Genomic DNA, 13,326 nt, shown 5'->3' with positions numbered 1-13,326 from the left:
TGGAAGTGTGGCAGTTTACAGGGCTGAATTTGAACGGATCATTGGCCCCCTCCATTATGCTGATGAGCATATGTTAAGGGAAATATGGCTCCATGGCATTTGTGACAGCTTCCGTATTGAGTTGTTGTAGAGAAACGTCACAAGTTTGGCTGAGATGATGAGAGAGACGATGCTGATGGAGAAACGGAACGCTGCGTGGATTGGAGATGGGTTTGGAATTAACGGAGGAGTAAGATGGGCTGGACTAGGTAGGACAAATCAGCCAAATCGAATTGGGCCAAGCTCAACGAGTAACAAACAAGGGCCCAATCACGCAACCCAGCTCAATCAGACGTCGAGAAATGACGCTTCTGCCCCTAATAATGTGGCTGAGAATAACACGCGTGTCTCTGGAATTGCCAATTTGGGGGAATCTGCTGGCATTGCACGAACCCTAGCAGATTCGACCAGTAATAATCAGAAATTTGTGGGACGGAGACTTTCCCAAACGGAGCTTCAAGATCGCATGCGTAGGGGAGCGTGTTTCAAGTGCAATGAAAAATGGAATCTGGAACATCGTTGCAAAAGTGCACAGCTGCAGCTCTTGTTGGTGAACGACGACGAAGAAGCCGACCGTCCAGAAGGGGAGAACATCCAAGTAGAAGAGGAGAACGAGACGGAGAAAGAGGAAGCGTTGCAGCTTTCTATGTACAGCGTCCTAGGGCTCTCTTCGAACCAAAGTATGCAGCTATGGGGCTCCATCCGAGGGGAGCGTGTCACGATGCTAGTGGACTGCGGAGCGACTCATAATTTTGTGAGTAAGGCAGTGGCGGACCGTTTGTGTCTGGTTGTTGAAGAGACCCTCACTTTTAAGGTGGAAATGGGGGACGGTTACAAGGTTACTAGCCACGGGATCTGCCGTCAGGTGGAAATTCTAATACAGGGCACATCCACGCGTCAGGATCTACGCATCTTCGAGCTTGGTGGGGCCGAAGTCATTTTGGGTCTCGACTGGCTGAAAAGTTTGGGAGAGATTCGTGCTGATTTCAACAAACTCACCTTGAAGTTCCTTGACGGTGACCGTGAAGTGGTGTTGAAGGGAGATTCATCTATAACCTGCAAGAAAACGACAGCTTCTTTTCGTTCAGCAATTAAGGCGTTGGCTGAGGACGGACAAGGGTATGTGATAGCTTCGATGTGGTCTTCTGTGGAGCAGAAGAAGAACACTGGAGATTGGAGAGAATTAGATGAGTTGCTCGCAGAGTATGAGGACATTTTTCAAGTTCCAAATGATCTCCCTCCAGCCCGAAGACAAGATCATGCTATAATCCTCAAACCAGGAAGTCAGGTGCCAAATGTTCGACCCTACAGGTATCCCCATTATCAGAAAAATTTAATTGAAAATTTGGTTGCTGAGTTGTTACAATCGGGGATGATCAGACCGAGTGTAAGCCCTTACTCCAGCCCAGTAATTCTGATTCGGAAAAAAGATGGTAGTTGGAGAGTGTGTGTTGACTATCGAGCCTTAAATAAGCTGATTATTCCTGATAAATTCCCTATTCCGGTCATAGAAGAATTACTCGATGAGTTAGGAGGCTCTAACATTTTTTCTAAACTGGATCTGAAATCGGGGTACCATCAGATTAGGATGCGTGAGGAGGACATTCCTAAAACGGCTTTTAGAACACATGAGGGCCATTACGAGTACTTGGTGATGCCGTTTGGGCTCACCAATGCTCCTTCCACCTTTCAATCTCTTATGAATGAGGTCCTCAAACCATTTTTACGCAAGTTTGTTCTTGTTTTTTTTGATGATATTCTAATTTTCAGCAAGGACCAAACTGATCATTTGGAACATCTTAAATTGGTGTTTGGGGTGTTGAGGCAACACTGTTTATTTGCAAACAGAAAAAAATGTAGCTTTGGGCAGGAATACATTGAGTACTTGGGTCACATAATTTCCAAAGAGGGAGTACGTGCTGACCCTAAGAAAATTGAAGCCATGACCAAGTGGCTTCCCCCTAAGAATGTGAAGGCACTTAGAGGATTTCTTGGATTGACCGGCTACTATAGGAAATTTGTGCAGGGGTATGGAAAGGTGGCTAAACCATTGACAGACTTGTTAAAGAAGGACAGCTTTGTTTGGTCAGCAGAGGCACAACAAGCTTTTGAACAACTGAAGACAGCTATGTGTTCCGTCCCTGTCTTGGCACTCCCTGATTTTACCAAGCCTTTTATGGTGGTGACAGATGCTTCGGGACGAGGGATAGGTGCTGTTTTGATGCAAGGGAATCGACCCATAAGTTTTATTAGCCAAGGGTTCTCACCTAGAGCTCAAGAAAAGTCTATTTACGAAAAAGAATTAATGGCTATTGTCTTTGCGGTGCAAAAGTGGAGGCCTTACTTGCTGGGCCGTCACTTTATCATTAAAACTGATCAGAAAAGTCTCAAGTTCCTAACTGAGCAGAAGTTGTTGGGAGAGGACCAACAGAAGTGGATATCAAAGCTGCTTGGGTATGATTTTGAGATCCTATATCAACCCGGAAAGGAGAACGTTGTTGCTGATGCACTTTCTAGGAACTTAGACTTATTTTCCTTGTCTTGTGTTGATGTTACAGCTTATGACCAAGTTGAAAGTGAGTTGCACAGGGACTCAAGAATGGGGATTATTATTCAGGATTTACTTCTTGACCCCCAAGCTCATCAAGGATTCTGTTTGCAAGGAGGGCGGCTGTTTTATAAAGGGAAAATGGTGCTGGCTAAACAATCTGCACTGGTTCCTAAAATTCTGTTGGAGTTCCATGATTCTTGCATTGGAGGCCATTCAGGGTTCTTACGGACTTATAAAAGGGTTGCTGGTGTAGTCTATTGGGAAGGCATGAGAAAAAATATCAAGAATTATGTGGCTGCCTGTGCTGTATGTCAGCAAAGCAAGGCCCAAACTCTGTCTCCAGCGGGTTTATTGCAGCCTTTGCCTATCCCCTCTCAGCTTTGGACGGATATCTCCATGGATTTTGTAGGCGGGCTGCCTAAAGCTCATGGGCTGGACACAATCTTTGTGGTGGTAGATAGGCTGTCCAAATATGCCCATTTTATTCCCTTGGCTCATCCATATACAGCTAAGGAGGTGGCTTTCCTGTTTATCAAAGAAATTGTTCGCTTGCATGGGTTTCCCTCTTCCATTGTAAGTGACAGAGATCGTGTTTTTATCAGCTCTTTCTGGTCAGAATTATTTCGATGCAGTGGCACGAAATTAAAATATAGCACGGCTTATCACCCTCAATCTAATGGTCAAACAGAGGTGGTTAACCGTTGTTTGGAAAATTATTTGCGATGTTTTTGCAGCCCAAAACCAAAAACTTGGCCAACTTGGCTCCCTTGGGCCGAGTTTTGGTATAACACATCCTATAAAAGCTCTACGGGTACAACTCCATTCAAAGTTCTGTATGGATGTGAACCCCCCACCTTGTTTAGATCCAGTTTCATGGCTTCCCCTGTGGATGAAGTTTCACAGCTGCTGCAGGACCGAGACTCTATTTTGATTGAACTCCAACAGCAATTGTCAAATGCTCAAAATCGTATGAAGGTTCAGGCTGACCAACATCGACGTGATTTGGAATTTGTTGTGGGTGACTGGGTGTATCTCAAACTGCAGCCTTATAGGCTTAAAAGCATAGCTAGAAGAGTGAACGAGAAACTCAGCCCGCGTTTTTATGGGCCTTACCAGATTGTTGAGCGCATTGGTGCCACTGCCTATAAATTAGCTCTTCCGGATGACTGTCGAGTTCATAATGTGTTTCATGTATCCTTATTGAAGAAAGCTATCTCCCCCTCTACTACTGTGCAACCTTTGCCTTCCATACTAACAGATGATTGGGAACTGAGAGTTGAGCCTGAATCTGTCCTGCAATGGAAAAAAACTGCACTTGGTCGAACGGAGGTCTTGATCAAGTGGCTACACTTGCCTGATTTTGAGAATTCATGGGAGGATTTCGCCCAGCTTAATTCCCAATTTCCCAATTTCCACCTTGAGGACAAGGTGAAAGTCATGGGGGGAAGTATTGATAAGACACCTCTGAGGGTGTATAGTAGAAGACGTCACAGAGGATCAGCTCAAGGGGGGTCAGCTGAGGTGGCAGGGAATATTTTAGATGGAAGGAATTCAGTTAGAAGGGAAGGAGAGGCACATGATGTGAGGGCTGACGTGGCTGCCTTAAGCGAGTAAATGGTTATAAGGAGGGTGTGGCATGGAAGGAGAAAGGCAGGCTGGATTTGGAATGAACTTGGGAGAGAGCACACCTCTCGAAAGTGTTGCATTCGTGACTGTTCATTGCGTTATTCCTTTATGCAATTCATAGCTGTAGCTGTTCTGCATTTTCTTCTTGTTATTGTAATTGTTAGACAAACTATTTTCCTTCTTTCTTAGATGTATTCAGTTTTCATTATCAATATAAAAAATCCAGTAAGTTCTGGGCCAAATTCCCCTGTGTTTTCATTTCTTTTGTTGGCAATCTGATCCAGTCTTAACAGTTTTCCACAAGGAAAGGCTTATGATGATGGGTATTTGGATGCAAACAGGACAGGAAAGGTTATTGATAGGATATCTGCATCAAGGCATCTCACAAGTAGGAGAGAATCTTGTCGCGTGAAGAAGCAAAAAGCAAAAAAGTGATGTCATTGCCTAGTGCTGAAGTCAAATTCAGAAGAGTGGCATAGAGTGTTTGAATTATTGTGGCTCAAAAAGTTAGTAATTGAGTTGGGTTATCCTCTGAAACCTAAAATGAAATTATTATTGTCCTCCAAAACAGAGATGTATAGGACACGGGCCCATGACATTAATCATCTACATGTCTATGCGCATCGAAATAAGGCAAAGAAAGAAAATCCAGGCCAGAACTTGACACAGTCCAAACACAGATTGATCATGATTTGAATATGTTTTGTGAAGTACTAGGAGCATATGAATGTTTAACAACCTGAAATCTATTTGAAAAGATAAAATGGTATAGACGTTCAATTTAATGACTACATGTAGTTTTTCCAGCTAAAATGAAAGTAGTTTTATTGCTAGAAGCTAGAAAAGATGGATATGTTAACACCTTTATCTCACATAATAAAAACAAAACAAAGATAAAGAACTAAATATTTATTTATGTAGATATATTTCGGCGGGCAAATTTAGATGAAGAATCTGACTAATTTGACATTCATCTACCTGTTAATTGTTTCAAATGTAGTTGAAACTTCAGGTGAAAGAATGTTGTAATAATGATGATATATTATTCACTTACTCTCACATACTTGATGTTCATAATCATAACTATGGTCAATTGGTCATGTATTCTGAGCATTGTTCGGGTACACGTCTGACTATACACGTAAATTATTGTTTGAAAAACAAATATACACATTTCTATTCAATCTTATCCTTGAGTTTGGCAGCACGATGATTATAATGTCAGTTATAAACTTATCCTAGCCTCGGTTCAATTTGTTTTGCTTTCTTAAAAGAAATGTTATCAATTCATAAAGTTTTTGGTGAATTAAAGATTTGCCTCAATATACTACACATTGCATAAATGATCCTTGAGATAATACTTGAATCACAAACCTAGAGGAGAATATACAACAAGAAAATAATGGAAACCTGAATCAGTATAAATAAAAAAGAACAAGCAAAAATTAACTAGATAGTAGTTTTCATTTCAATTAGCACGCATGACAATTGATTGGCCCTTTACCTGGAACATAATAAATGAAAATATTTAACTTTAAGAACTATATTCCATAATATGATAACATTTTATGTGCAACCCCGCAGAATAATACCAACCTCAACTGTACAAAGACCAGAGCAAGAAAGGGAGACAAGAAAAAGAGATATGGTTGCGATACTACCTTTCAAGAGAAACAGAGCACTCTGGAGATGTCAACTGAGACTGGATAAGGGAACTAATTGTTGACTCAACAACAAGACAATCAATAATTTATTGTAAAGGTTAATTCATCTCAAGAACTCAAATGGAAAGGAGACTTAAATCTAATTAGAGGCCAAATTTTCTTAAATCTAGAAAAAAAAATAGGAAGATCTGCTATCTTTTGTCTAATGAGAAACTTATTCTTTGTTACCAAATCTCTGCGCAATGATAGGACGGACATCATCCGCATCAGCCAGGATCTCTAGAAAGGGAAGCAATGACATCAGGGCACAATCCAATGGATCATCAAACCAACTCTTTATAGGAATACCATTATTCACTTGCAACCGGAAAACCTGAAATGTACAATAAAATTGCAAGGATTAATTAATATCAACATATTTTCAATGAACAAAATCTTCCCCCACCCTTCCCCACACACACAAATAAATGTGGTCTTCAGGTTATTACTGACTAAATACAAAGAAGCTCATATGTTTCTTCCTTCTTTTTTTCCCTATTCTGCCTTGGTGAAAGTCAATGCTAGTGCTCATCTACTAATCACTGCTGGATTCCCCAAATAAATGTTATGAAGCTTCTAATGAAACTCGTTTTATACATGTATTTCAGAGAATCCCCTAACATATATAGTGTTAGTAAGAAAAGAGAAATAAACGAAATTCCCAGAGAAGGGGGATAGATAAACACAAAAAAGTAACTTTGTGGAGAGAGAATTTGATACTTGGAAAGAAAGTGAAAACTGCTTAAAATTGGGAGGTTAAAGAAAGAGAACCAGCAGAGAGGGGCAGGTTCTGTACCTCGGGGGAATTATCAATTATGGCAACTTTTGCAAGATCAACACCTAAAAAAGTCAGATCTTTTGTGCAATTTCCATCTGAAAAAATGCATGATTCTCGATACTCTCGACGTGAAATAAGCCTTCCATCAGGATCCAATATATCAAGCAGTTGTTTTGCATATATGCTTTGGCTGGCAGTAAAAATAACTACTTCAAACATCTCTGACACTCTCTCCAAGAATGGGCGGAGGTTAGGTCTCTGTTTTACATATACTGTGTGCTCTTTCATATTGAAGAAAACAGTAAAACTGAAATCTGGATCATCACAATGTTTCAGAGTAGAATGAACAAGTGTCTCTGCACAAAAGCAAGCATGTGTGGCTAAGATAATTGGATTTACTGCTGTAAATATTTCAGAAATAAGCATCTAAATGAAATGAACAATCAGATTGTGATGAATGAAAGTCCATCTCCGAGAAATACTAAAAGAAGCCAAGTCAAATTACATAATTTTTTAATGAACTACACAATGCATTTTATATCAAAGGATCAAACAAGCTTCCTTTGCAAAGTTTGTTAGACAGTCAAGTAATCACTAAGCCCACAGGTACAACACTTTATATATGGAGTAGGGTTTCGTTTGAACTAAAAAAAAAATCTGGTTTGACGGTTATGTTTTAGCATATTGGTGATCTTTGTAAGCTCTTAGTCATGAACAATTTACTCGGGATAATTACTTATACATATTTTTCCTCATATGTTAGCAAAAAATTTGGAATTTCAACATCACTTCTGTCACTTTGTTTCAGAGTTTTAAATATCAGCCGTGTTGTTTAGAATTTCTTTAATGTCCTTTCATTGTGTTTACTCCAAATTAACTTGATACACAGAAGGGATGGATATGGTAATAAGTTGACTAACTAAACAAAGATATGTAGTTTTTTCTCCCTCACAAATATGTACTTCCTATACTGTCAAATAGTAAGATCAAAAAATTCATATATTCCATATGATTCTTAATATAATCTTTCTTTAGAAACTTTTGACTCACAAAATGGAGAAAAATAACCATTTTAGATTTCATCAAACATGTGTACATTACACCATACAAATATCTGCATCTCATCCTTGAACTCCCAAGGAAAACACTACCTTTATACCAAACTAGTTAGGTTAGTGGTCGATGAATCCGAATAAAAGCAAGACCAAATTGAGAGAGAAGATATAATAAATAAAAATAATATATATATATATATATATAGTAAAAATAAATAAATATATAGAAAAAAAATCTACCCCTCTTCAATGCTAAAACTTTCTTCACTTTGAAGAATATGCCCAAACCATTTCAATTTATTTTCTCTCATCTCTACATCCACTGGTACTATTCCAAATTTTTGTCGAATATATTCATTTTTTATCTTATCTATCCTTATATGACCACACATTTGGCTTAACATCCTCATTGTCACTACTCCCATTCCATGCTCGTGTTGTTTTTGTAGAGGCCAACATTCAACTTCGTATAGCAGTGCAGGCTTTATTGGCCTAACAAGAATTTTCATGATAACAACGGGGGAACTCTCAATGTAAAAAAGGAATATAACAAAAAAGGTACTATGAATCCAAAGCAGCTTGTGTTTCATAACCCAAAATCATAATGTAGTAAGACACATTCACTTCAACCTATGATGAAATGATATCATTAGCATATGAATTTACATCTAGTGCTATATTAAATAAGTAAAATATTATTTTAACATTAACCAGGAAAGTACTTAATTTCTTACCATCTAAATCAAGCACTAGGGTTACTGACTTTCTTCTCTGAGATTGCTTTGGTATTTCATTGAAAAGATCACTCCATTCTATGTCTGATAGTTCTGGAAAATTCTTGATAAACAATTGTGGATCAAAAAAATCTGCCTTATCCAAGTCATTTTTAAAATCAGAATCCTGGTTGCAACACAATGCTGAATACAAGCTAGCATTTTCTCGAACCACCATGGCTTCTTCAAATGATATGATATCAGAAGTTTTACCAATTTTAACATCATCTTCAACTTCAAGAGCAGGCAGGACCATATACTGGTCAGATGCATCACAGATGGTTGGCTCAGAAGATCTATAATCACATAAGCAGTTGAACTGACAGATATCTTCATCAAATGAAGCTCCATCAAAGGGTAAGCTTGTAATGGTCATATCAGAAATGTAGAAGTCAGACACATCACATGTTTCATAGCCACATATGCTTCTTCCCCCATCATATTCATCAGCTCTTAGAGTGGGCATGTCAATATCACCAATGCTCCCTACTAGAGAATAAAAGTTCAGAACATAAAATAATAATATGCAAATACTCTAGTCATAAGTAATAAGGAGTCAGATATTGAGCTACAAGAAGTTTAATCACGAAGGCAAGAGCTTGAAGATTAAAAAATCTCCCTAATTTGATTTAGTTTAGTTTTAAAATTGGACTGGACAGTAAATCTCATTGCTTTGACATTTATAGATTTTATGTCAATATCATATTTTCAGTGACAGGATATTTTAATAGATTTATTATGGAGTATGGACTTAAAGATGAATACTACTCCCTTCAGTCCCCCTAAGAGATTATTTTGCAAGTAAACCCTAGCTGTAGATGCATCTTATTTTATTTGGTGTGATGCCAATGTTAATCTCTGCTTTTTTATAGTCAATTTCTTTCCTTTTCTTCAGTTTTATTGAGTGCTCAATCCAATTTATTTGATTAAGCATTAAAAATTAAGCCCTTCGAATCCCTAATAAATCTTGCTTTAATTTTCCTAAAATCCCTTCAAACCTTATATTCTAAACCCACTGGTAAACAACAGCATCTCAAGAGTCACCAATTGACTCTTTAATCCTCATGTTTTTGCTAGCAAACCAGCCATGCCCCCTCTTAAATCCCCTGTGACTTCAAATCCCGAAATTTCTACCCTTAATTCTCTCAAGAAAACCCTAATTTTGATATGTTGAATATTAATTCTTTTGTTGCTCAGTATCATATTGCTGTGACATATATTGTGAATGTACAGTGCACCCTTTTAGCACAAATTGTTGGTATTGTACAGGGGGGAAAACACATGTGCAAGGATCATATAATTTCTGATCTAAATTTCTGCAGCTGGATACGAGAATAATAGATTAGATTATGGTTTGATTTTTACTTTATATTCTATAAATGGCCCTGAAATAAATAGAAAAACATAAAGTAAATAGAAAAAAAAAGTTGTTTAAATCTTACATATCTTGATCATATGTTAAGCAAATTCAGGAAAAAGTATAAATTTTGCAAAACAAGATATTATGATATGGATTCCCACTAATCAGAAGTTTACTAAAACCAATGGATAGTAGAAACTGATTTTTCAGTAACCTGACAATCTTCTTCTCTTCCAAATTAGAATATAATTATAAATTTCCCAAAAACACTGCGTTATTTTAATTAAATTCTATGGGAGTCTAAGCATAAGATCAAGTTAATACAAAATTGTCATACCTGCGTCTTCTTGAATATAATGTAGAAAATGAACTTCCGTAGGCTCAAAAGGAGGAGAAAAAGTTGTTTCTATGTTTGCTGTATAAGAGTTCGCTGATTCCTAGCAAAAACAAGAAAAAAAAAATGGTGAATTCTGTCAATGGTAGCGTGTGTAAAAGTTCAAAGGTAATACATACAAAAAATTATTTTAAAAAATGTAGAGGAAGAAAGTTATGAGCATTGTAGAGGAGTCAAGGCATGCACGCACGACATACGATTCTAAGCCAACTCTAGATGCATTCATTTATAATTACAAAAATGCTCACTTGTTTCAAATTATTTCCTGTTTCCGATATGTTGTGAAGGAAATGGTGAAGTTATTTTCACCACTTCCTTTTTATGTTCTTGAAACAAGAAATAAAGTGAACACAAACGCACAATGCATGCACGTTCTAAGCCAATTCTAGGTGATAATTTTTGTTTATAATTACAAATATGCCACATTATTTCAAATTATTTCCTGTTCCCAAGATGTTGTAAAGGAAATGGTGAAGCTGTTTTAGCCACTTCCTTTGCGAATTCTTGAAAACAAGAAGAAACAAAATGAAAACAAGATGACATTTTTGTCATAATTAGTAAAAACATATAAACGATAAATGAAAACAGAAAATAAATCAAACACCACCTTAGCTTTCCACATGTTGAACGTAAAAACTGACCCCTTCCCAACAAAATATAATTTTCAACAATAGCTCTTTATTTCCTTTAATAGGATGTTATTAAATTTAGATTTAATGAATTAAGATCATAAAAATCAGCTTCTACATTTAAAACATGGGGCAGTTAAATCAAGGCGTGGAGAAAAGTTATGGAATCAGAAATAGGGTTTCAAAAAAGTGGGGGGAAATTTGCTCAGCTAGTGTAATAATAATTAAAATAAATAAAATGAAGTAAATTACTATTTCACAACATTAAACTCTTACAAATTTCTACTTGTTAAGCAGAGTAAATAACTAACCCTAACGTCCCTCCCTCGGTTGCTTTGCATTTCTCCACTATTATAAAAAATTTACAAAACTCACTTGTATGAAGGAAAGCAGTACAACTAGTTCCAAAAAGTTGCAAAACCTAACTGGTTTTGTTAACTGGGCCTGTAGGTCATGGAATTTTAGTTGGGAATTGTCATTCCTACCATTATTCGGGCTTAAATGTTAAGAAAAGGGGAATAATACATTTATCTGGTGTACCTGAATAAAACTTCATATAGCTTCAGCACAATATTAAACAAAAGTAAATGAATATTGTATAAAACAAATACAATCAAACTCTACCATTCTTTCCGGGAAAGAGGAATCAAGAGGAAATGATTGCTGCTGCTGAGATTCAGAATTATCTTTATTCAAAATTTCCTTGTTGTCAATGGATTCACCACTTACATCATCCTTAGGAGGCACAGGTGTCCTTGAGGAAGCTATAAAGAATAATAAGAACTATTAAATGTCAAAAATTAAAATCAATTTCAGCATTAATTCAAAAACAAACTCATAAAATAAGGAAGATCGTATCTTATAAATTACAACACACAGATAAATTATATCAAGAAAGGAAGTAAACTGTCAGAGATGGATGTGCATTCAATGAGAGGGCTACATAACAGCATAGTTGGCATTTTACACAGTCAAAAGATTTAACATTTTTTTCGATAACAAATGAAACTCATGAAACCATTATTCTCTATTCAGAGTTAATCTAATATTAACAAGCCTTTAGTACAGATTCCTTCTACTGACATAATAGAGCGAAGTTTATGGTGCCAACATGGCTGCAGCTAAGTGAACTCAGATCCAAACAATACCAATACAATACAAGCACACTCTTAAGATAATAATCAATTGGGTAGATTAGCAACAACAAGAATGGTTCTATTAATTATTACCAGTCAGTGCATAAACAACACAAAGTTATCAATTGTCCATAAAAACGAAAATCTCAAAATATCTTGAGCTTTTATGTGACTTTTTTTTCATAGTATCCACTCATGTGATAACTCAAAATCCAAGTACAATTGTTTCAATATCTTAAAAAAAAAAACAGCAAAGAAAAACAAAAGGAACATGATGAAGGAAAGTGTTGTGTAAAGACTATCAAAGGAAAAAGAATTGACACAGATGCTTGGACAGTATACACTGAATAGAATCCATAAGTTGCTTACCATCTTGGTAATTTTGAAAGGCAGTACCTATTTCTGCCACTTGAGCAGAAATAACATTTTTAGAGTATGCCTTTTTGGAAATTATTTTTGATTTTGGACAGAGATAAAGATCCTTTCTTTCTGGCTTTGGGCACATCTATGGGGAAACCAAAATCCCTCTAGACACAATCAAAGCAGCAGCAGATGAGTCCTACAAAAAGATAACAAAAATACAAATATTATAAATTTTGGAGGAAAAAAAACAAAAACAAAAAACAGCTATATATCACAATAAAGAAGTGACACAAGAATTGCACTTCCACAGAAGCAAATGTGCATTTTGAAAATTGAAAACTGAAAACTGAAAATTGGAAGAGAGTATTACCAAAAGAACAGTGAGAGATTACATAAAAAAAAATCAAAATCAAAATCAAAATCACTGTTACTTCAGAATCAGTTATAACAGAAAAAAGAAGAACAAGAATTCAAATCCCATGATTGTTCCCAAAGACTCAAACCTTTCAATTTGACGTTTTGGAAAGCTTACAGTTATGCAGAACTCTAACTAACAAACACGAAGTTCAAAGATAACAGGAAAATAAAATAAATATAAATTGAAACAACAGTGAATTACAGCCATCAACTGCAGAAACAAAAAACAAAACAAAAGAGAGAGAGAGAGAGAAAGAGAGTTACAGTGAAATTCAAAAGATCACCTTAGCAGCTGAATGACCCAATTTGTTTTTTTCTATCTCTTTGACTTTTATAGTGTGCTTACGCTGGGATCTGTGGCAACCGATTTAAACCAATAATAACTTAACACGTGGTCATTGTACACCTGTGGTAAGTGTGTACATATAACGTAGGAGGGTTCACCGCCGTCAACAGCGCGTGTATATCACGCTTGACAGGATTCCATATATTTCAAATAGGA

The 13,326-nt window shown here is 36.6% G+C and overlaps 1 protein-coding gene across 3 annotated transcripts; it reads right to left on the bottom strand.

Moving 5' to 3' along the window:
• Positions 1-5,624: 5,624 nt before the first annotated feature.
• On the bottom strand, positions 5,625-13,110 carry LOC133306296 (uncharacterized). 3 transcript variants are annotated; one of them, XM_061506597.1, is made up of 7 exons: positions 13,089-13,110; positions 12,414-12,603; positions 11,533-11,672; positions 10,223-10,322; positions 8,487-9,014; positions 6,716-7,053; positions 5,625-6,253 (listed from the first exon to the last, which is right to left on the bottom strand). In XM_061506597.1, exons 2-7 carry the CDS (start codon positions 12,547-12,549, stop codon positions 6,095-6,097), a joined length of 1,401 nt encoding a protein of 466 aa, XP_061362581.1. In that variant the 5' UTR covers positions 12,550-12,603; positions 13,089-13,110; the 3' UTR covers positions 5,625-6,094. The 3 variants fall into 3 exon arrangements, with proteins under 3 accessions (XP_061362581.1, XP_061362580.1, XP_061362582.1); XM_061506596.1 differs by lacking the exon at positions 13,089-13,110 and having other exon boundaries at positions 12,414-12,991; XM_061506598.1 differs by lacking the exon at positions 13,089-13,110 and having other exon boundaries at positions 8,487-9,011; positions 12,414-12,990.
• Positions 13,111-13,326: the final 216 nt, after the last annotated feature.

Source organism: Gastrolobium bilobum, unplaced genomic scaffold (assembly GCF_033153095.1).
Source record: "Gastrolobium bilobum isolate Gb01-03AN ecotype WA unplaced genomic scaffold, APGP_CSIRO_Gbil_v1 utg168, whole genome shotgun sequence".
NCBI classification, from domain to species: domain Eukaryota; kingdom Viridiplantae; phylum Streptophyta; class Magnoliopsida; order Fabales; family Fabaceae; genus Gastrolobium; species Gastrolobium bilobum.
Note: the sequence above shows the minus strand (reverse complement) of the source record. Positions and strands in the feature narration are given on the sequence as shown.

Excerpts from the sequence above, each read along its gene's own strand:
- LOC133306296 (XM_061506597.1), bottom strand. The coding sequence starts at position 12,549 with ATGTGCCCAAAGCCAGAAAGAAAGGATCTTTATCTCTGTCCAAAATCA. Across the intron at positions 11,673-12,413 it reads CTTTCAAAATTACCAAGATG|CTTCCTCAAGGACACCTGTG; the intron begins GTAAGCAACTTA and ends TATTCTTTATAG. Across the intron at positions 6,254-6,715 it reads TAATTGATAATTCCCCCGAG|GTTTTCCGGTTGCAAGTGAA; the intron begins GTACAGAACCTG and ends TGTACATTTCAG.